General features: G+C 44.0%; 1 protein-coding gene across 1 annotated transcript in view; it reads right to left on the reverse strand.

The window, feature by feature from the left end:
* LOC310862523 (NADH dehydrogenase [ubiquinone] 1 alpha subcomplex subunit 4-like 2) overlaps nt 1-25,811 on the reverse strand; it is a 90,150-nt gene that overhangs the window by 56,095 nt on the left and 8,244 nt on the right. Inside the window, exon 3 of the mRNA XM_083770460.1 lies at nt 12,313-12,398. Within this exon, the coding sequence (XP_083626586.1) occupies nt 12,313-12,398 (86 nt within the window). The remainder of the gene's footprint in view (nt 1-12,312; nt 12,399-25,811) is intronic.

The raw sequence follows: 25,811 nt of genomic DNA on the forward strand, positions 1-25,811 counted from the left end.
CTTGCAGTCCGCCATTGCAGCCATACCAGCCTTGCTCAGTCAGCTCAGCCAGGCCTCTCTCGAGGCCTGGCTCTCTGTCTGCCTGGCCCGGTCTGCCCTGCCCTGCCTTGCAGCAACAGAACCAGCCTTGCTAGCAAGCCAGCCAGCTCAGAATACGAGCTCAGCAAGCCAACGCAGCTGGCAAGCACGCAGTTAGTCTAAACCAGTTTCAGACAGGCAGGACAAGGCAGACAGACAGGAAGACCGAGGCGCCTAGGCAGGCAGACAGGCCAGGAAGGCAACAAAGTGCAGGCAGGGGGACTATCCGGCCTAAGGCTGCGCTGCAAGGGTTGGAGCCTGGCCAGCTCCTGCTGGTCTTGGCTGAGTGGCTGTGGCTGCACAGTAAGGCTGCGGTAACCTAGTCTGGGCTTGCTGCTGCACTGGCTTGCTCAGCTCGCATTCTGAGCTGGCTGGCTTGCCAGAAAGGCTGGTTCTGTTGCTGCAAGGCAGGGCAGGGCAGACCGGTCCAGGCAGACAGAGAGCCAGGCCTCGAGAGAGGCCTGGCTGAGCTGGCTGAGCAAGGCTGGTATGGCTGCAGTGGCTGACTGCAAGGGCTGATATGCTCTGGCTTGGCAGCCTGACTTTCTACACTGGCTGACTGGCGGAGCTGACTGGCTGCGTTCGCTGACTGGGCAGGCTTGCTGGCTAGCTGGCTTGCTGAACTCCCTGAGGGAAGCTTTGGGATGGATCTCTAGGGGCATCGGCTTGTGTTGAGCCTTCCAACGGCGTCTACCTTGATCTCCGTCCTAAGAAAGAAAGACAGAAAAAGAAAGACACACACAAACCCAACTATGCAGCTTGCACCTGAGGAACCGAGACGCGAAAAACCGCCACCGACCCACAGGAGAATACCATCGCACAGTTGTATCAGACCAACCTCAATCAGCCAGCCCTCAAACCAAACCCTTCGACCTAGAAGAACTCGAAACTGCAATGGGAAAGTTGAAACCCGGAAAAGCAGCAGGGATTGATGACATACTGGCAGAAATGATACAGCACCTGGGACCTAACACAAAGACCTGGCTAGTGGGGATACTGAATACATGCATGGCACAGAAAACCATCCCTTCTGTCTGGAGAAAGGCCAAAGTGGTTGCAATCCCCAAACCTGGCAAAGACCCATCATCCCCAAAGAGCTACCGACCCATTTCCCTCCTCTGCAATCTGCATCACCTACAAGAGAGGCTGCTACTCCTGTTTACATTCGAGGGTTGCCGGTCCTCTCGAACGGAACAGTTTAACGTCATGCCCAGGACGAAAAGATATAGAGAACACCAACATGACAAATAACAGCAGGAAGGCATGAGCCACAATCCACCGTCTTGGCAAAGACCACACCCCCCATAATTCACAACGGTCACAGCAAACTCTGTTGCATCACAACTGGTGTAGGTATTGGAAGGAGCCCGCACATCACAGGTGTAAAAAAAACGTTCTGTATTGAAATACTGACAACGTTTCGATCTATTTGATCTTCATCAGGTCATGTGTACACAAAACATACACTTTTATACTAAGGGAGTGCCCCCATCAACCAATCAAAACACCACATTTTGGTGCCACTCCCATCACTGCAGGTGTGACACGTCAACCCTGAGTGAGTAGGTGGGGACCCAGACATATTGATGTAAATATAGTCTGTTCAGAAATGTTAGTGCCTCTCATAGAGCTTGTAGGTGATGCAGAGGAAGGAAATGGGTCGGTAGCTCTTCGGGGATAATGGGTCTTTGCCAGGTTTAGGGATTGCAACCACTTTGGCCTTTCTCCAGACAGAAGGGATGGTTTTCTGTGCCATGCACGTGTTCAGCATCCCCACAAGCCAGGTCTTTGCGCTAGGTCCCAGGTGCTGTATCATTTCTGCCAGTATGTCATCAATCCCTGCTGCTTTTCCGGGTTTCAACTTTCCCATTGCAGTTTCAAGTTATTCTAGGTCGAAGGGTTTGGTTTGAGGGCTGGCTGATTGTGGTTGGTCTGATACCACTGTGCGATGGTATTCTATGTGGGTCGGTGGCGGTGTTGGTTACGACTGTTGGCCACCAGTTGTGACCAACACCGCCACCGACCCACAGGAGAATACCATCGCACAGTGGTATCAGACCAACCTCAATCAGCCAGTCCTCAAACTGAACCCTTCGACCTAGAAGAACTCGAAACTGCAATGGGAAAGTTGAAACCCGGAAAAGCAGCAGGGGTTGATGACATACTGGCAGAAATGATACAGCACCTAGGACCTAACGCAAAGACCTGGCTTGTGGGGATACTGAATAAATGCATGGCACAGAAAACCATCCCTTCTGTCTGGAGAAAGGCCAAAGTGGTTGCAATCCCCAAACCTGGCAAAGACCCATCATCCCCAAAGAGCTACCGACCCATTTCACTCCTCTGCATCACCTACAAGAGAGGCTGCTACTCCAACGCCTCATACCACTCATAGACACCAAGCTGACTAAAGACCAAGCTGGTTTCCGTCCTGGCCGCTCCTGTGCTGGACAGAGCTCAACCTCACCCAACACATTGAGGATGGGTTTGAGGGAAAACAAATAACTGGAGCAGCATTCAGAGATCTCTCTGCTGCCTATGACACTGTCCAACACCGCACAATGGTCAGGAAAAGCCTCCTCAACAACAGGCGCTTCTATGTCCAGTTAAATGACCAGAGGAGTAAATGGAAAGCCCAAAAGAACGGCCTACCACAAGGTAGCCTGCTCGCCCCCTCCTTTTCAATATCTACACAAACGTCCAGCCACTACCCAAAGTAGTAGTACTGGAATGAAATGATAGAACACCTCACACACACATAGTTTCCTTTCGTGGCTGTTTACATTGGAGGGTCGCCGGTCCTCTCGAACGGAACAGTTTAACGTCATGCCCAGGACGAAAAGATATAGAGAACACCAACATGACAAATAACAGCAGGAAGGCATGAGCCACAATCCACCGTCTTGGCAAAGACCACACCACCCATAATTCACAACGGTCACAGCAAACTCTGTTGCATCACAACTGGTGTAGGTATTGGATGGAGCCCGCACATCACAGGTGTAAAAAAAACGTTCTGTATTGAAATACTGACAACGTTTCAATCTATTTGATCTTCATCAGGTCATGTGTACACAAAACATACACTTTTATACTAAGGGAGTGCCCCCATCAACCAATCAAAACACCACATTTTGGTGCCCCTCCCATCACTGCAGGTGTGACACGTCAACCCTGAGTGAGTAGGTGGGGACCCAGACATATTGATGTAAATATAGTCTGTTCAGAAATGTTAGTGCCTCTCATAGAGCTTGTAGGTGATGCAGAGGAAGGAAATGGGTCGGTAGCTCTTCGGGGATAATGGGTCTTTGCCAGGTTTAGGGATTGCAACCACTTTGGCCTTTCTCCAGACAGAAGGGATGGTTTTCTGTGCCATGCACGTGTTCAGCATCCCCACAAGCCAGGTCTTTGCGCTAGGTCCCAGGTGCTGTATCATTTCTTCCAGCATGTCATCAATCCCTGCTGCTTTTCCAGGTTTCAACTTTCCCATTGCAGTTTCAAGTTCTTCTAGGTCGAAGGGTTTGGTTTGAGGACTGGCTGATTGTGGTTGGTCTGATACCACTGTGCGATGGTATTCTATGTGGGTCGGTGGCGGTGTTGGTTACGACTGTTGGCCACCAGTTGTGACCAACACCGCCACCGACCCACAGGAGAATACCATCACACAGTGGTATCAGACCAACCTCAATCAGCCAGCCCTCAAACCAAACCCTTCGACCTAGAAGAACTCGAAACTGCAATGGGAAAGTTGAAACCCGGAAAAGCAGCAGGGATTGATGACATACTGGCAGAAATGATACAGCACCTGGGACCTAACGCAAAGACCTGGCTCGTGGGGATACTGAATAAATGCATGGCACAGAAAACCATCCCTTCTGTCTGGAGAAAGGCCAAAGTGGTTGCAATCCCCAAACCTGGCAAAGACCCATCACCCCCAAAGAGCTACCGACCCATTTCCCTCCTCTGCATCACCTACAAGAGAGGCTGCTACTCCAACGCCTCATACCACTCACAGACACCAAGCTGACTAAAGACCAAGCTGGTTTCCGTCCTGGCCGCTCCTGTGCTGGTCAGAGCTCAACCTCACCCAACACATGGAGGATGGGTTTGAGGGAAAACAAATAACTGGAGCAGCATTCAGAGATCTCTCTGCTGCCTATGACACTGTCCAACACCGCACAATGGTCGGGAAAAGCCTCCTCAACAACAGGCGCTTCTATGTCCAGTTAAATGACCAGAGGAGTAAATGGAAAGCCCAAAAGAACGGCCTACCACAAGGTAGCCTGCTCGCCCCCTCCTTTTCAATATCTACACAAACGTCCAGCCACTACCCAAAGTAGTAGTACTGGAATGAAATGATAGAACACCTCACACACACATAGTTTCCTTTCGTGGCTGTTTACATTCGAGGGTCGCCGGTCCTCTCGAACGGAACAGTTTAACGTCATGCCCAGGACGAAAAGATATAGAGAACACCAACATGACAAATAACAGCAGGAAGGCATTATAAATTACCTTCATGAGACTAGTAAATGACCTTGAGCAGTATAAATGACCTTCATAAGACTAGTAAATGATCTTCACCAGTATAAATGACCTTGACCAGTATGCGGTCCGTGACCATGGACTATAGCCTTTTGCTTTTCCTTGATTTTCACCTTTAAAAAAAATCCTCAACAATGATGAAGAATCGCGCACTATAGCGCGCCGCTCAATGACCTCTGAGACCATGGACCAATGAATGAAATACAACACATTGAGCAGGGCACTGCAGGGAGTTGAACCCCGTTCCGGTAAACCAGAAGTCCGACACCAGTGCCTTAGTTTTTGTGTTGTTGTTCATTTAAAGGTCCAGGTGTGCATACGCATGTGCACCTGTGCGTGTGTAGGTGCATGTGTGCATGTGTGTGTGCACGCTTCAATGACCACTGTTGGACCCAATGGCGATCAAGGACCTCAGGGAGCCACACATAATTCACAACGGTCACAGCGAACTCTGTTGCATCACAACTGGTGGCCAACAGTCGTAACCAACACTGCCGCCGACCCACAGGAGAATACCATCGCACAGTGGTATCAGACCAACTACAATCCACCGTCTTGGGGAAAATAAATAGCTGATCAATAAGCCCCAAACGCGTTGCACTGCGACGCGTTTTGAGCTTGTACATCGGCTATTTTTGCTACAACAGTAATATGCAACGTGGCCTTCTGGAGTGAGAGTGGAAATATAGTCTCTATCGTCAAAGTTGCCCACCCCCATTCTAAACACTACAACATGCAGAGGAGAAGTCATAACAGAACCATCTAAACACTACAACATGCAGAGGAGAAGTCATAACAGAACCATCTAAACACTACAACATGCAGAGGAGAAGTCATAACAGAACCATCTAAACACTACAGCATGCAGAGGAGAAGTCATAACAGAACCATCTAAACACTACAACATGCAGAGGAGAAGTCATAACAGAACCATCTAAACACTACAGCATGCAGAGGAGAAGTCATAACAGAACCATCTAAACACTACAGCATGCAGAGGAGAAGTCATAACAGAACCATCTAAACACTACAACATGCAGAGGAGAAGTCATAACAGAATCATCTAAACACTACAGCATGCAGAGGAGAAGTCATAACAGAACCATCTTAAACACTACAACATGCAGAGGAGAAGTCATAACAGAACCATCTAAACACTACAACATGCAGAGGAGAAGTCATAACAGAACCATCTAAATACTACAACATGCAGAGGAGAAGTCATAACAGAACAATCTAAACACTACAACATGCAGAGGAGAAGTCATAACAGAACCATCTTAAACACTACAACATGCAGAGGAGAAGTCATAACAGAACCATCTAAATACTACAGCATGCAGAGGAGAAGTCATAGCAGAACCATCTAAATACTACAACATGCAGAGGAGAAGTCATAACAGAACCATCTAAATACTACAGCATGCAGAGGAGAAGTCATAGCAGAACCATCTAAATACTACAACATGCAGTCATAACAGAACCATCTAAACACTACAACATGCAGTCATAACAGAATCATCTAAACACTACAGCATGCAGAGGAGAAGTCATAACAGAACCATCTTAAACACTACAACATGCAGAGGAGAAGTCATAACAGAACCATCTAAACACTACAACATGCAGAGGAGAAGTCATAACAGAACCATCTAAACACTACAACATGCAGAGGAGAAGTCATAACAGAACCATCTAAATACTACAACATGCAGTCATAACAGAACAATCTAAACACTACAGCATGCAGAGGAGAAGTCATAACAGAACCATCTAAATACTACAACATGCAGTCATAACAGAACCATCTAAATACTACAACATGCAGTCATAACAGAACCATCTAAATTCTAAACACTACAGCATGCAGTCATAACAGAACCATCTAAACACTACTCTGTTCACCTCTAGTCGATTCTTTATTCAGCCACGGACCACCATTTGAGGCCATTTAGCCTCTCAGACCCATTTGAGCCACTGACCACAATTGTGAGCATTAGAGTATAATTATTATGAATAGAGAAGGCACCCAGAGGAAACCCTGAGGCTGAAATGGACATAGTGGCCGAATGAAGGTATTGCAGCCTGGCCCCAAACACATGAACGCGCTGGTCCGTTGACTATATCATTGTGCACGTTCACGACGGCAGCACGCTAGCTAGCTAGCTAACGAACTAGCGTGCATCCCAGAATGCTCTGTTTCTACTCTGTTGTGTTCATATATTATCTTTCTACTACTTTAAAAAACCATGATCCAGTAGTCGAATGGTTAGAATCGATGCTATGTGAACATCCGGGCCCGGGTTCGACTCCCAGTCGATGACCGAGTATCTTTTCTTCTTAACAAACACAACTGTTTGTTTGCATCAAGTGGAGGTCCATAATTCATTCAGTATCTGAGCCGGCCACGGGACCACCATTTTTAGGCTCAAATACTGAATTGAATAATGGACCTCGACGAGAAAAGCTAAAACAATTGTGTTTAGTTTGGTAAGAATGAAGCTAACTTCTCAGTCCTCGACGGGGAATCGAACCCGGGCCTTGTTGTCTGCTAGGCGCCGACAGTAACCTTTCGGCCACTGGAACACGGTTTTACAGAGCGGCACGAACATAATATATAAACATCACAACAAAGTTAACATCATATAAAGTGATCACAGATGTTTGAACAACAACAACAACGTTTAAGTATTAAATAACATTTAACGTACCTTGCTGCGGACACGACGACGAGGCGGCGGACATGGTGACGTGGCAGAATCAAAACAACACTGAAGCAAACCCCCCTCCACGCGTCTCTTCCGTATTTGAGGAGGGGGGGCGTCACTTCCTTCCGGGTGTGACGTGACGTGAGGCCACGCCCGCGAGTCTTTTGCCGCGATTTTCTTTGTAGTCATTATTGTAGTCCTCCTTACGTTACATCCGGGTCCCGTCCGCTTCTATTATGATTCTGAACGCGTGAATCTTTTTATTTTTTTACAATAGCGTTATTTTTCAGAAAGGAAGCCATTGAGGGTTAAAGTGTGTCTTAATGCTTCCAACTCGACTATAATTATTATTAATGTAATTGTAAAGAAAAGAAAATGTATGACGTGGAGCTTTCTTGAGTAAGACCCGGAAGCGGGTTACGTCACGGCTTGAATAGTCAATAAAGACATCAGTCCCCTTTCTGGCAGCGTCCTTAGTGGTCTAGCGGTCTAAACACCCGACTTTCAATACAACCTTATGTAACTTCACGGGTTCAAACCCCGCTGATGTTTTTCTCAATCATTGATTCATTTTTGATTGATTGATTGAAATATTTATTAACGGTTTGTAGAATTTACAGTACATTTTAAGCACAAACTCAATACAAAGACTGTTAACTGTGAGTGGACGACCCAATTAAGCATTACACTGCAACCCCACTGTGGCTATACCTTTTTATTCACAATGCAAAGTTATTGTACTCCTAATAATATATCATGGTGTAGTCTAGCTCTGGTTTGATTGATTGAAATATTTATTAACAGTTTGTAGAATTACAGTACATTTCAAGCACAAACTCAATGCAAAGACTGTTAACTGTGAGTGGACGACCCAATTAAGCATTACACTTGTTTACAACAGGGTCCACATTGTTCAATTCATCAAAACATTTAGAGACATACAAATAGACAATTCTATATAGTTAAAGAACAGAACAGGAATTCATCATATAGGAAGCAAAAAGGGAAAAGAAAGGAAGCCAATGAGGGTTAAATGGGTCTTTAATGCTTCCAACTCGAGTAGAATTATTAACGTAACTGTACACGTGTCCGGAAGTGGCTCTGGAAGGGCGGCTGACGCTGACGTCATGGCTTACATAGACAATATAGAACTCTATCTCTAAACCTAGCAACTTAACTTTGCCGGTTCGAGCCCCGTTGATTACTTTCCAACAACACCGACTAGTTGTTTTGTGAGGTTATTGTTAGGGCTAGTTTGACATGCATTAGGCTACCCCCATTGAGTGGTATTTATATCTCTGGGACCCCCAATCTATATTGTAAAATCAGGGTTAATTTGTTCTCTGAGAGTGTTTAAATCATGGAACATTGTCGGATTTATAGTTGTCGTGTATATTTGTACGTCTAATTTTGATGAATTGAAAATGGTGGGCCCTATTGTAAACAAGTGTAATGCTTTATGGTGTCGTCCACTCACAGTTAACAGTTATTGTATTGAGTTGTACAGTGAAATGTACTGTAATTCTGCAAACTGTAAAATAATCAATCAATCCTGCCTGTGTTCTACTATGCTAGTGTCGACTAGGCTATATGGTGCTGCTCTACTACCCGGCTATAGGATCAAGGCTCTTTAGTCGAGTATGGGAAGCCGTTTAGGCCATAAATGCATCAGGAATTAATTTGGATAATGGTAATGGAGATATTGTAAAAGTTGTCACTTTATTAATCCCCCAAGGTTCTTTTTTAAACAAAGAAAGTCTGAGTTTCTATATGGCTATGGGCTATGGTAGTAATAATAATCATATATATGTGTGTAATTATTTCCATTCGTTTTGTTCCCATTTTTCCCTACATAAGTAAATAAACTAATTATCTTTTGGGAATTTGCACCTTTGCACACCCACAATATGAAATATATATGAAAGCAGGGAATCATAGCTTCAAATTGACATATTGGTCATGTTCAGTTTCACCCACCAGTTTTGGAGATATGGCTTATAGAGCAATGTCTTACAGAGAAACAGCGAGTTGAGAAAACAGGCATGAAAGGTTCACTTGTGGTCTTTGCACCTATAGCTACATGTTTAAGCATTTATTTCATATTTACATGTCGATTTCAGCTCAGACACTTATTGTCTCCACCAGGCCGAAGGCATGGGGGGAGAGTATGTTTTGCACTCCGTCCGTCCGTGTGTCCGTCCGTGTGTGTGTCCGTCCGTCCGTGAGGAGCTAATCTCGGCCACCGTTAACCCGGTCGATGCCAAATTTTGCACACACACTCCCTGGATGCCAACGATCAACCTTCCAACTTTCCAGAACGGCCTGTTATAGCGCCACCAGGAGGCCGCTTTGTGCAAAACAAGTTTTTGCACAGTACACCTACAGATTTTGTCCAAACATCACGCAAATTGGTACACAGTCTCTCTAGAGCCATTCAACGAAACCGGTCTTTCAGATTTCTCAGACGCCATCCTGATTGGCTAAGATTGGCTTCCAAAGTTCACAGGAGTGCTCAGTTTCAAACAAAATGCTGCAAATCATGAACACATCGCGTGATTTCCGTGAAATTGTGCACCCACATTCCCACTAGGCCGAGGACGAAATGCCACATGAACAATTTCAACTCAGCCTCAAGGTGGCGCTATAACTGGCCCAAAAGTGTTTTTACCTCTAACTGCATGGATCTGTGGATAACTTTGTATGCCAACTCCCTAGAGGCCAAGGAAAAACCTTTGCCTGGAATTTTTCACATCTGCTCTTTATAGCGCCACCAGGAGGCCGACATATGTAAAACACATTTTCTATTACTCCTTCAGATTTTATCCAAATTTCACGCAAATCGGTACACATGATCTCCATAGTCATGTGATCAAGACAGGTTTGTTTGATTTCTCATATTCCATCCTGATTGGCCACGATTGGCTCCTACAGTTTTCAGGAGTAGCCCGCTTTGTACAAATCGCCACAACTCCTCAACGCAGCGTCCGATTGCGATGAAACTGTGCACGCATATTCCCACTAGGCTGAGGAAGAAATCCTGGTGGAGACCTGTGCCCAGAAGGGCACTTTTTCTAGTTGGGATCTGGGATCGCGGAAGCAAATTCGATGACGGGGCTGTTCCTTTTTTTCAAGATACTTGGTAGATGATTGGATGGGACCGTCTGTCTATCACCGTGTGGGCGTGCAAACACAACCAATCATATTGACGTGTCTAGATAGCTTCACATCCGTTTTCGCACATATCCCGCCCTTAGCTCACGCTGATTGGTCCGGTACGGAACGGATTTTTGTCAGCTCAACTCCCTGAGAGATCCCAGATGAAGGCTGTGTTGGGGAACATGGTTACCCAATACCGCCCTCATCTGGCAGCGTCAGGTTACATCACACCACCAAGCACAAACGAAGGGACAGGGAGGATCGGAGGACGGAACAGAACCTAATGGGCAGTTGCTGACCACAGCCGGCAGTAGCACACAAAGATGAGGTCAGGCTCAATAGCTGACCGCTAGAACAAGTGGTATACAAGTGGGTGCACACACATGTAGCACTGTGTGCAGTACCTCAGTCTATGGGACCATCTTTGGCAGTGCAGCTTTGTTCAGTTTGGTCAATATAGTTGCTCTGCGACTCCATGTTGTCATTTTGTTAGTTTTCTGCCCAGCATAGGAGCAGAAAAAGAGCACACTCATGCACAAATAACATACATACAGTATGACCCCCCACCTTCCACACAGTTGTCTTGTTTGTTTTGTAAATCCTGTGATGCTGTCTCTTATTGTCAATCCTTTGCCCATTTGTTTTGTCACTGGTCGTGCCTTACACACACACGCACACGCGCACACTATTATTATTATTATTATTAATAACAACAATCAAATAGTAAATAAATAAATAAATAGTTTGAGGACCTATGGTTGCCCTCAGCAATGCTACAGTACTTCCAGGGTGCAACTAGAGCAGAAATAATTTTAAATTATCCAGTGCACACCTCAAGAGTGTTTTCTTCATACAGATAATAGTCATATTGCTAGAGTGGAGCATGGGGAGCAGCTGCTCATTTGCATTTAAAGCTATACGTAAACAGTATCGGCCTGTCAAAAAGAGGACTGGAGGGACTGCAACAGAGAAGTATAGATGCTTGCAAGAATGCATAATCTACAGTATATCTTCAAAGTATGTATGTATTGGGGCCTCAGAACAATTTTAACTTGTTGAAAACTAATATAATTTGACCTTTAACCACTTGAACCCTACAGTAATTGGCCGGAGTCTCCCAGGGGTCTATAAAAAGACTACCTCCTTTTTCCCTTAACACCAAATCACTTTACCAAAAATAGCCCTACATCTACAAGCTCACACAAAGCAGAGGTGCTGTGAGCTTGTAGATCGGCTATTTTTGCTGAATGTACATCAGAAAATAGGGAAGCTAAGGTCTGGTTACTGTACATACTGTAGGTGTACAGTACATGTGTCCCATAACACATTTTGTTGCCATTGGCACTTCCCGTCCTAAAATAAATACTGGTGGAATCCTGTAGTTCTAATTGCCTTCTCATATGGAACAGAGTATAATATGCAGTGGCGTGCACAGACATTTAGAGGGGCAGGTGCTCAAGTGAAAAAAAGGGCACCTTGTGCAGCACATTTTGGGGCGGGAACCCATTTTGGTGCTTTAGCTATTGAAAAATAGCAGATCTACAAGATCATAGCGCGCCACTCGGTGGCGCGCTATGAGCTTGTAGGTCTGCAAAAAAAAATTAATCAAAGAACCACTGACATAGAAACATAGCTTTAGATTGTGTGGTCTAAATAATACAGTAGAAGCATTTTTTATCAAGATTTGATCAATGTCACCATGGTCCACAAAATGTTTATTTTTTATTTATTTGTATTGCCAAAAAGGGCAGGGGGTGCTCTAGAACCCCCTAGTGTCTATCTGTGCACGCCACTGATAATATGCATGCAGACTGCAGGTACTTACATGACGTGAGGTCCTCTGGCCAGGCGCAGCAGGTAGAGGACGGACCCACTGAGGCCCAACGCCACAAAGACAAACTGAGGGATCAACTGAAGGGACAGGAAAAGACAGCGACAAGATAAGAGAGTATACAGGAAAGGAGTACATTATAGTTCCTGCAGAGACATCCGATGATAAACAAGCATTATTCTACTTTGGATCTGATGTACAGTACAGTATATAGTATATACCATGCAAACAAACACACGTGTATAAATTAGTAAATAAAAAAAACCACACATGCACGTGTAGAAGAAATACATTACAGGAGCGTTACATGGTGTCCCTCAAATCACCAGTGCTCATGTTCAGGAGAAAGGAAGAAATGTGTCAAAAAAGGCATAAAAAACAAGTCCAGGCACTCAAGGTGGATTTTGTAGGCTACAGACATTAAGGGCTGTATTTTGCGTGTCTTAAGTACCAGGTCTTATTACCTAACTTGAGTAAACTAAAGACCTGGAAGCTTGATAAGTTAGGTAATAAGACCTGGTACAAAATACAGCCCTAAATGTCTGAAGCCCAAATTAAAAATATGTTTGCCTTTTTGATATAATCATAATCATCCTTTCTCCTGAATATCTGTATGTGTGCTGGTTCACGCACGTTTGTGTCTGTAATATGCATGCATGCTTGTGTGCGCGTGCGGCATGCATGTGTGTGTCTATGGGTGTCTGCATTTGTCACAGGATATGCATCGCTGTCCAGCAGAAATCTTGTATCTCAATACTTTTACTTTTTTTCCGCCGTAAATGAATGGCCTACTACTTCATCATACACGCTCTTATGGGTCGAGATGCATCACATTGTGAGCTTAATCTAGATAGACTATTCACACCATTTCAAAATGTCTAAAATCATAATGAAAAAGCAACGGTTTTGGACTTTACACCCAACAGCAACGATGTATCCTTGCGTTTATAATTATGTCTGCCCCATCCACACACACACACACACACACACACACACACACACACACACACACACACACGCACACACACACACACACACACTCACTCTCACAAGTGGTTGTTATTCTAGCTGTGCATCTCCTTGTCCTGCTCCATATTCATGAGGACCAGGCCGCATGTGACAAAGCTCATGCTGTCAGCCCCGGGTTGAGCGGGCAAGGACGTTGTCTTCTCTCTCTGTGTCTGCCTGCCTCTGCTCCTACTCACCAACAGCTGTCAGCCGGACCGACAGCTTTAATGCTTCATTTGTGCTCCGTCGTACAGCGGTGTTGCACGCCAAAAATAGCAGATTTTCAAGCTTACAGCGTGTTGCGGATTAGCGCCTCTCGGAACCCTCCGTAAAGCTTTTCTGAAATTTGGATGTCACTTTGCGTAGGGTCCCTGTGCGTATCTATATTTTCGTATTGAAATGATAGAACGCGGACATAAATATCGTCGTTAACGTCGTGTCTGCGCCGTGTTTGAGAGCTTCTGAATTTGTGAACTATAAGTACTATAAATACTTAACGGCTTCCGCGCCACAGGAGATATTTGCAGCGGTATTTATAGGTACTTATAGTTCACAAATTCAGAAGTCCTCAAACGAACAAAAGCCGTCAAAGAGCGCAGAAGGACGTATGCGAAGGTATTTACGTTTATTTATGTGTGCGTACCCGGTGGCAGGGTGGAGGTGGAATAGGACCCCATGGTCTGGGTCTCAAAAATGTCAGAAACTTCAGTACCATTGGGTTCTGCTTGTAGGGCTAGTGGTGGATCTGACCCGTTGTGTGCTTGTAGGCTACATCTGCTATTTTCGCGATGCGACACGCCGACACTGTTGTATAAGTATAAAATAAGTTCAAGCTTGATTTATACATCACGCACACACACAGTGAAAGACCAACATAAATACACAGAGACATATGTTTGCACATAGGCTACCGACAGACATGTGCACACGTACGTGCATGAGCACACACACGTACACTGTATGCATGTACACACCTTCCAAAAACGTTGCGAGTGGTGTTGATGAGAAAAGTTAAAATAGAAGGATAACGTGAAATGTCATTACACCAAAAGCTTGAGCGAGACAATTCACTCAATATAGGCCTATTTTGTGTGTGCGTTCTCTTGCGCACCAGTGCGCGTGTCTCCCACAAGTTCAGTGGAACAGCTGTTCAACGCCCACACACATCTAGTCATGCTGAGTGACGCTGAGTATAGTGACAGTCAGCTCAGGTTGAACTGAAGGATCTCTCTAATCAACCGACTCCAGACATCTGTCTTTTGGCTGATCACTGTCACCTGCTTTGGAGTTGATTAGGAAAGATGCTTGTGACCAAAATGGAATAAAACATGAAAATTGAAATGCACAGCTTCAAAGTTGTGGTGTAGTAGACACACAGCATGTCATGTGCATATAGACACGCACGTCGCACGCGCGCGCGCGCACACACACACACACACACACACACACACACACACACACACACACACACACACACACACACACACACACACAGCTTGATTATAATGCGAATGCACACATGGATGCTCACCTACTCATGCCAGCAAAAATGTGATTAATGTGGTAAAAAGTGCTCACCTTTTAGCATTAGTCCTGACTCCTGACCGATATTGGAAGCATTTTGTAGGCTACTCTGTGGAGCTCAATACTGTTGCTGGCCTTATTACTTCCTAGCGGATGATATCATTACGTCATCATGTTGTAGTCATTGTTTTGTAGTCATCAGCACGGAACCATCTAAACCAGAACATCCTTTCCCTCAAACTGGAAGAATAATAGAGAGTATGCACAGGCATGATTTTCAGGACACGCCCCCCTCATCTAGACTGAGTTTGGAAGCGCTCGTTGGAAATCACTCAACCTGTTTCTAAATGTCACATAATGCAGGAGGCAGCAAAATGTTGTGTTATTGAAAACAAGCACTTCCAAACTCTGACACTTAGAAAAATAATCAAATGCAGGGCATTTATTGACAGAAAGTAGCTCATAACGTTTCTATGGTGGATTTTCATGAAACAAAAAATATTGTGTTTGTTGTCATGATTTGTCACGACTCGAGGTCTTTAAATAAATACTTTTTGAAATGTCTATGGGAAAAATGCTTTGGGATTCATTTCCTGGGCCTGGCGTAGTCATGAAAGGGGGCGGGACTGCGACGCTCTATAAAAGCCTTGATGCGGCGTAGTGCGATATTCTTCCGGTTTGAGGGAAAGGATGTTCTGGTTTAGAAGCTACAACATGACTACAACATGTCTGACCGGATCACACAGCAATTTAGTAACACAGACCAAGCATTCCTCCGAGGTGGAAAGCCTGGTGATGCGAGGTTATCATAATACAGTGTTTTCACCTTTAAACAATTTTTATTTTTGTTTTAACCCAAAAATATCACTTGTTGTGAATTTACTTTGACATGCAAGAGCTATTGTAAAGTTTATTCTGAACTAAATGTTATGTAAATATGAATGAATAATAATAATTAATTGAGGCTTAAGTAATTTTAACTAATGAAGAAAAGACACACTGGGACCAGTGAGCCAGTTTAACTCACACATAGCAATGCACCACACAGTTTTGGAACAACTATACCACCAGTACCGACTCTCGCTATTCTTACCCACCTATGAGCACTCATCCTGGGCATATAGAGGCCACCGAAACATTTTGATCTACAAACCCACGTGTCCCTTAACTAATGACCTATTAACATTGGTTAAGTCATAGTGATTGAATCATTCATTAACACTAGGAAGTCTGAGCAGCCGTTCTGACCGAATTTGAGATTTCAATGTTTATTTTCTCAGCCCATGGAGTCCAGAGAAAGTTCCCCTTGCATGACTTTAATGATGAATTAATGATGGATTAATGGTGAATTAATGTATGAGTTAATTAAGCGTTATGTATGAATTTGCTCCCTATATTAAGTTCTGACCCATTAACGCTAAACTTAATAGTTACTTAACCTCACCAAGATTATACCTAACCCTAACCATAACCTCACAAAAACTATGCCTAACCCAAAGCCTAACCTTAACCCTAGAAGACTAAACATCATCACTAAACACGGATATATTTTACCCAATAATTCCATAAAGAATATTTCTCATCAAAATATATTGAAGTACAGCAGGGGTGCCCAAAAGGTAGATCACGATCTATCAGTAGATCACAAAGGCTGTGCAGGTAGATCACATGACATGCCCCTAAAGGATATTTAACTTAAATATTAAAATAATATTTTGTGGCATCTGCCACTTGAATTAAGGTGACTTGATTGATTGACATAAAACAGGGCCTGTGTTGCTGTACACAAACGTTGGTAGCATTATAAATTAAATACCAAAAAGCCCTACCTATTCCATATCTTCCCCTCTATTTCCCAGTACAATTGTCTTATACTGTATGTAACGCCAGTGCCGCTATTCCAACCCTCAGGTACATTTTTCTTAATGTATAATTTATTTCAGTGGGTAGATCTTGTTGAGCTGGTCATTTTGAAAGTAGCTCTCAAGTCAAAAGGTGTGGGCACCCCTGAAGTACAGCAATACATGGCAACTTGAGGTACAGGGCAAAATCTGTGGAAAAACGTGGGTATTATTTAAAAAAAAAAGAAAAAAAAATGGAGCTGGGAACTAAACACTAAACATGGGTGACATTCACCCGAACACCTGCCTGTAGAAAAAACCAGGGATGTGGGCATGGAAATAAACCTTCCTTCTATGATGTCACTGAGCGTCATGAAGGTACTGAAAGACCCACCCACCTCAGACATCAGCAACATTATGAAAATTACAAAAAATATAATGAAAATCACCCGTGTTTATTGTTCTACAATAGCATTAAGCCTTTTTCTCTCATGCATGTGGGGTGGTCCACATCACAAACATAAAAGCAAAATGTACACCATGTGAATATAGTCAAATCAAAGGACAATATTGATTCCCACAACATGCTGTGGTAGCCTCAATAACTCCTTATACTGTATAAAATCAACTAACATGGAGGCATGTTATACTCTGTGGAGCTCAATACTGGCCTTATTACTGTGCTGGTGCACTGCCAAGTCAATCCCGTCAATCCATTGCTCCAATTCAACAGTGGAACATCAAACACAAAGCCTGTGATGTGTTACTTTTTTAACCACTTAAATGTTGCATTTAAGCGCATTGTGAGCTTGTAGATCTGTCATTGTGCCAAATGTTCACCTATGACGCTATTTGTGTCAAACTGCAGACTCAAAGGCTAAACTGCTGTTACTAATACTGACATATACTTGAGAACACTAAGCATTAGCATTACTGTATAATGAAGATGCTACCAGAAATGTAATCTGAATAGCAGATACGTTGTGTCTCGAGAATTCGACATCAAGGCACTATACTCTGTCAGCCTACAGTACATAAAACAACAGGCCGGTCATCTTCCTTTTAGAAGCAAGATAATCCAGAGGAGGAGCAAGTCATCAAAATAATTTAAAGATGTGTCATATCATGATCATCCTGATAATGACCGAATCAACAACCACCACCAGCTGATAGCAGAACATTTGAGATTCTCTGTCCATATGACAGTGCATCAGGTTCAATTATATAACAGGCTAACAGCTTTATTTGAACCAAGCATGTAGAACTGTCTCTGGCTTGTGGTGCCTTGTCAACCCAAAAACTACTTAATGAAGTATGTGTATGTCACAGAAATAATACGATTGTTAGATATATGAAGAGAGGAGAGCGCTCAACAGAATACGAGAAAGACTGTAAAGTCTCTTCTACAACATAATGACGGATAAATCCAACCTACCCCTGGATGTTTCTTTGCATGTTTAAGCATGGTCCTAATCATCTTTGCTATTATTGAATATTGATATTATCCCAGACTTCCAAACACAAGCAAAAAAAGACAACTATCAAAATAAAATCCGAAACAAAACCTGATTCTGAAAATAAAAATAAAATAAATGAAAGACAAAAATGAAAGCTACGGTTTGATGAACATATCCCTCCAGATCTCTGTATGCAGATTGATGTAAACAGGCACATTTGTTTGTCAAAGTGAAAATTGCCTGATGCAAGGAGACCTGTTGCCAAACCCATCCCTCCCTCGACATGATTCCCACCCACCCCATTCACATGGATAGAGAGCTGGTTCAGTGGACACACACACAGAGGGAGAGAGGGGGGAGACAGGGATATAGAGACAGACAGAGAGAGAGACTGAGAAAGTGAGAGACAGAAATACAGAGAGAGACTGTGATAGAGAGTGACAGACAGACAGACAGACAGACAGACAGACAGACAGACAGGGAGCGAGGCAGACAGGGAGCGAGACAGACAGGGAGCGAGGCAGAGACAGAGACAGAGACAGAGAAAGAGACGCATATATACAGTATGTGGGGGAGACGGGGGTAGAGACTAGAGAGAGACTGAGAGAATCCAAACCCTAATAGTGACATCTGGGAAATATCCCTGACCCTGTGCAGTATCTGAACGTACCCCTCTGTGTGAGTACACTGGCTGTGACTCGATTCAACAAGTGCAATAATAAAGCAATCATGCATTTATTCAGTGCATGGTGGAACGTATATTATTCTACTATACCTTTAAAACTACCATAAACCCATTGTGCTACACAAACTTGCTGACAAGCCTCCCTTTCCACTGACATCCATCACTTCAAAGCGGCGGTCTTTAGAAGTTTACCCAGTGCTCAATCAAACAGTGCAGCTGAGCAGCTCGTTATGTGTGCCAGAGCAGGGGTGGGGCCGGGGCACCAATAGGGAGCCACCGGTGACATTTCCCTGGGGTTGAGACCTTTGTCCCGGGGAAGATAATGGCAATTGATTGCCAAGTAATGCAGCGCCTGCAGACCTTTCAAGTTCCTTAAGAGCACTTTGGGACCTAATGTAATTAACAGGAAAAATGCAATGTGGGGCAAAATGCACATTCAGGCAATTAAAAGCACCCTGTTTAAGATACTGTGTTCCTCCTCACCGTTAATCACGTTTAAAGAGGATGACACTTTGCGGTTGCATTTCGTAAAACCACCACTTTGTTCACATTAGCTCTATCTCATGTTCAAACTTCAGCAGTAAATATCTCCCCTTGCAAGCGATTCCCAGGTTGTAGGCAGGGGCACACTGTTGGATCACCAAATAATTGGCACGAAGGTTTTAATGATTATATAACAAGTTCACAATGCATGGCTTGTGGTCAGATTGAATTGAATTATCTTGATGATATGTCTGATATGTTTGATTATATTTATTTTCACTGCATTCCTGATATATTGTCACAATTTAATAAACAAATTATGTTTACTATACATTAACTCTGACATCCCTATTTCAAAATGACTCTATATTTGTCAGAAAATGATTTTCTTCTTTCTTCAAATATATCAGATCTACAAGCTCACAACACATCTCAGCTGTTTTCAATGTCTGTCAACAAGGTAGTAGTGACTCAACCACTTGAACACCAGCATCCCTATTCTGGGGGTGGGGGTAACGTCGGCGAGGAGGTTTGTTGTCGTGTAGACAGAAAACAGTGGTCCAAGTAAGGCTACAGTTGTAACTCAGGTCTGCTTCACTAAGAATTAAATGAGGGTTCAAGTTGTTAAGTGGTTAAAGAAAGCCCTCTTTCTTTTTCCTGCTGATTTCATTTACCGTCCACAAACAGTCTTAAACAAACATTAAATTCCCATTGACATATTCATAGTGTCTGAGCAAATAGGCATATGGCTATATCTTGCGCCACCCCTTAACCCTAAACAAATTTGCCATTTTGTACTATTTTAAAAAAAATAGTTCAAATAGCCGATCTACAAGCTCACAATGTCTCGATGTAGATCGGCTAGTTGAACTATTTTAAAATGTTTTTCAAAATAGTAAAAAATGGCAAATACGTTTAGGGATACGGGATAAGGGTGGCGCAAGATGGAGCCCAACATAGTGTCTATTTACGTCATGATGATGTACGACGATAAGAGCGCCCCTCACTTCACACAGGTGTGATTGTTTTATTTACAAATGACATCCTGAATACATTATTCACAGAGTCAGCTTGAGGGATAAATATTTCTGTCATAGAGGACAACAAATCCCTCGGGATATTTTTTATACTTTTCTGGTTGAGTTTGAAAGCTTAGCTAAAAGGAGAGCTGTGCCAATTTCCTATCCAACATCATCATGGCCTTGGGGTGGATACCTTGTATGTCCAAAACAGTTCCTTTTAGCAGATCTACAAGCTCACATTGGCCCCTTTTCCACCAAGAGAACTTTGGTTCTTAAACTGGTTCCGTTCTAGATTCTTGGAACCTTTGTACTTTTACATAATCGGCGGCCATTTTTTTGGTTCCAGTTCCGAACCAACTTTAAGGGTTCTGAACCAATTCATTTTCGGTGGAAACACTCTGAACTGGTTCAATATTAGGTGGGGAAAAAAGAACCGGACCGGTTCAACCCTGGTGGGAAATGGGCCTCTGTAGACCTATAGTGAAGTAGGGCATTAATCAACGCTGGGAAAAATTGATAGTTGAAATGTGTAGATACAAATTTTCTACCCGACATTGTGAGTGATTTATGCTGTTGTGAGTTCATTCCACAATCTACGAGACACCCTGAGATGTTTCAGCTGACATTTGTCTGTAGAGAGAACACTGTTTCTGTACACACCTGGCGACAAAGTTAATGGCCGTCATTTTTCAGCGGAGCGAGGATAGAGAGATTGATGGAGGAGGAGAGGTGCTCAACAAAAGAAGATGGGGTGCGACGCATTAAGATGAGAGAGGAAAGATAAAAGTCAATATATTGTGTGTCACAATATGTGTCACACGCACACTCACACGCGCACACACACACAGTCTGTATTACTATACTTGTGAACCGTGAAATGTGTTAGCAAAGCATTGAAAATAACAGAACATTTTAATGCCTAACCCTAACCCCAACCTGAATTTTTTTTAAGTCTAAAAATATTTTTTACCATAAAATAACAATTTATTTTGTGAGGACCATGAAACAATCATGTGGGGTCATTTGGCTCTCACAAGTACAGTAAAACAAGTGCTCACACACACCAGTCTCCACCATTGTTTCCCAGCAGCCCACTGTTCAAAGGGAATGGCAGGCATGCATTTTCCATGCGGTGATGCGGCTAAGAGGATGAGTGCCTTTACTGAGATTCTCCTCTGTAAGAATGTCTTGTGAAAACGGCTGTGTTCCTCTTTGATGTTCTGACCACCATGCACGCTCCAACACAGAAACCTTGTATCTCCATTCTCCAAATATCAACTGTAGCGCCGCACATACTATACATTGGGCAAATTTAGTTAGTAACCTGAGACTTGTGCTTTCAAGTTAGTTACTTGAGCACTCAAGTTAGTACTGTGACTTGAGCAGCCCAAGTTAGTAACTTGAGCGCTCAAGTTAGCATTTCATTTTTGTTCCCTCTCTCAACAGCCACTCCGGGGCTCCGTAGTTATGCCAGCTGTGTGTGCATGTGTGGTAGGCCTATAGGGTGCTGCCATTAGAGTCCCCCAGCACTATGACAGGGATTGGGAATACAGAAGGCCCATTTAAAGCCAGCCAGTCCTCTCTGACAAACAGAGCGCTGACCCTCTCCGTGATCCCACCTGGATAACCTGCAAATAATGGATGGCTGTGTCACTGATTTCTCTCCCTGTGATTTTGGTCCATGATGGACCAGGAAGTGGCTGGCACACACACGCTGGTCCCCAGACGCTCAGAATGTTTGCTGGGTCATGAATATAGACAGCTCCAGCATTCTGTTGTTGCTATAGGAGATACGCGATAACACATGTCAACATCCTGCCAGGGGTTCTACATTACACCACTAGCTAATTTCACCACGCTCAAGATGGCCTCCCTATATTTCACGCATGGCATTGAACTTGGCATACACGTCGCTCACAGCTGCCCGAGGGAGTGCCATGCCCAGCGTAGAGTCGGTCAGATAGGCGTCACGCCGAACCACCGCTCTGACCGATGAGAGGCATATATGGAGCTCCACTTGTCCAGAACCGATGATCCAACCAATATGTCCATATAATCATGCCCATGGATCTCCATATATGGTAAATAGTGCATTTATATAGTGTTTTATCCAAAGTGCTTTACATACATGTATTCACACACTCATTCATACACTGATGGCAGATAGGAAACCATGCAAGGCACTAACCTGCACATCTGGAGGAATTAAGATTTCAGAATCTCTTGCTCAAGGACACTTTGACACTGGGCACCTCGCGGTTCCCATCCGGCCACTCTATCGACCACTGTTTTCCTGAGCCACTGTCGCCATAAGGTACAAGGACAGGCAGATACAGAGAACGCCATATGGGCATAAGATAATAAGACACAAGAGGGACACAGGCAGGGGGACAGGTATTCTGACAACAGATACAAAGGGCATTACCGGAGTGGGGCATGCATTCCCAATTTGTCCTCATTGTTCCCGAGGAGTAGATATGTGCCCAACGGGCACAGCTGGTCTGAGTTAATTGTCCAGAACGTTTGAGAAATGTTGTGCCCATATATGGAGCAGACTGATTTGCAACTGATACCATGACGAGTCACATCGAGGTTAATCAACACACTCCACACATTTCTGCATTTTCTAGACTTGTATAACAAAGAGTTATGGTGTGTTCTGTGGGGAATAATCCGTTTGCAATTGATCTCATTTTCAATTTCAACAGTGAGTGAACTTGCAGTGGATTTGACACGTTTGGTCATATTGGTATTCATTTGTCAGAGCAGAAGGGGGAAACAGGGCTTTGTTCTTAAAGCAGAAGGCATTCCCACTGAAAGCCATGTGTGAATGGAAGCATGAAACATCAACACAATCTGTTTCCAACTTCTCCAAGAGGTATGAATAACACCTCTCTCTCTCGGGCTGTGCGATATGACAACATTTCGGTTTAGATATATTTTCAGTTAATTGCTCAGGCCTACACGCACACGCACACACACACACACACACACACACACACACACACACACACACACACACACACACACACACACACACACACACACACACACACACACAGCAGGGGTCCAGGTTGCATCACCTACTCGTGAGCTTGTTTCTACTAGAAGTGTTACTGCGGCTTGTATTTCATCCCAAACACAGAGGTGTGGGCAGCGGCCAGCGGTCATGCCTTTGTATGCCCAAAGCTTGTCCCACGGGCTCTGCCGTGGCTTTGATGCATTTTTCAAAAGGACTCTGGGCATGAATGCCAAAAAAAGAGAGAGAGACGTGTGGCTGTGCACACATACAGGAAAACGCACAATATCCTCACCATTTCTTCCAGTGTCACTTTTCCTTTGGTGCGCCTGGATCTTTGTAGCAATAATAGAACTTCTTTTGAGACCCCGGTACTGCACCTTGACACAGGCAGATGACAGAACTGTGGCAGAGTTGAAGGGTGTGTTCTGGAAACACTTTGAAACAATCTCTCTCTCTCTCTCTCTCTCTCTTCCCCCCTCTCCCTCTCTCTCCCCCCCCCCCCCCCCTCTCTCTATCTCTCTCTCCCCCCTCTCTGTCTCTTCCCTCCCCCCTCTCTCTCTGTCTCTTCCCTCCCCCCTCTCTCTCCCCCCTCTCTCTCTCTCTCTCGCTCTCCCCCTCCCCCCCCCCTCTCTCTCTCCCCCCGCCCCTATATGTCTGTCTGCCTCTCTCTCTCTGGGTTGGACCAAATGTTCTCTAGGTTTATCTTCCCAGGCAAGAAGAAAATATAGTGAAATATTATTTCAGGAATATAAAAGAGTCAGCTGAATGTGTATCTGTCACTAACAGAAAGGCCCTGTTCAGTAAGAGATGAATATCTCTCAAGGTTATATAATACTGTAATCAAGCATGTTTTTTTCCCCTGCATTCACAATGTGCATTATTACAGTCAGGTACACATCCATGCAAATTGGCTATCGCAACTGTTTGTAAAATTAAAATGCCAACAATCGTTAAGCAGTTTGAGATACTTTAAGGTAAATGAAGGAGTAAAAGTAATGCCAAGAGTCCATTTTTCTCCTCTTCCTCACAGCACAAACAACACTTCTACTTGCAGTTTATTATCTGGGCTCTAACAAGTGGCGCACCACAGTATGTGCGACACTGCTAATTACTTAACGCTACAAATGCAGCAAAAACTAAAAAAGCACTTAAAAAGGAGCTATGTCAGCTCCTCCACAAGGGCTGTGTGGAACGATGGGATGCTGCGAGCGGCCAATAATTCTAACATAACAGCCTAATATTGCAACGTACTCTATGGGGCAACGTCATATCTGAATATGAGAAATAATAGCTTTTCTTCCTTCTGTCTGCGGCCTGTGATGAAAAGCACACTTTATTGCCACAATCATAATGGAATTATCTCCAGGTGTGACGAGGGGCATGTAATGAAATCATTACTAAGGATTACCTGCTCTTTTTTTGGTGGGCTTATTAAAGGGGGAGGTGGGGTGATTGGAGGGTGAGCGAGGGGGGCTGCTCTCTCTCTCTCTCTCTCTCTCTCTCTCTCCTGAGTGATTGTGTGTTTGTCAGGAAGGCAGTCATACCATTTGTGTCTGGCATAGAAGCCTGCAGGGAGCCATGAGATCTGATTGGGAATGTGTGGGGCTGCCTGCCTGCACTGTTGTATTGATGTGTTTGAACATAGGCCTCTCATTTCCATGCCCTCAAAGCCCACATAAAAATGGCTTTTCAATAAACGTTAAACTTTGATGCATAGTTTATCTGTGCGGACTGTAATAATAGTTTCCCCCCACACAAACAGACATGGCACAGACACACACACACACACACACACACACACACACACACACACACACACACACACACACACACACACACACACACACACACTCTCTCTCTCTCTCTCTCTCTCTCTCTCTCTCTACTCTATCTTTTCTCACTCCCCCTCTCTCACTCACAACATGTGAGCTTGTAGATCTGCTATTTTCTAGTATAAAAAAGGGCTTAAGAGAGTAGTTTCTATCAATTCAACTCAGCACCATGGACATGGTTTAGTTTTTGTCGCACTCCTGAGTCAATAATGTATGATGACCAGTGGAGTCGCGCTAGGAGACATTAGCAAAAACCTCCCAAAGAAATAACCTTGAATGACTTCAAGGCCTCATGGGGTGTGGAATTGATAGGACATCACATAAGTGATTTTTGTGATGAACTACACCTTAAAATGGTCAATTAAGCCTAACAGTGATCATGTTACTTCAGTGATTTTCAACCCTTTTCATATCAAGGACCATTATTACTTGCGCAAGCAGAGCGCGCAAGTAATGTTTTCGCCCGGTCTCTTCCGCCGTGACAGCTGTCCCGCCATTCGATGTTTATGCGGAAAAACATCAAATCTGTGCCTGTTTTGCTGGGACCAAAATTAATGACCACAAATGACCATATTTCTTACGTCATCATTGAGAGCTAGTCATACGTATACTATATACA

The sequence above is a fragment of the Protomyctophum parallelum genome (genome assembly GCF_964188405.1).
Source record: "Protomyctophum parallelum genome assembly, chromosome: 8".
Taxonomy (NCBI): Eukaryota; Metazoa; Chordata; class Actinopteri; order Myctophiformes; family Myctophidae; genus Protomyctophum; species Protomyctophum parallelum.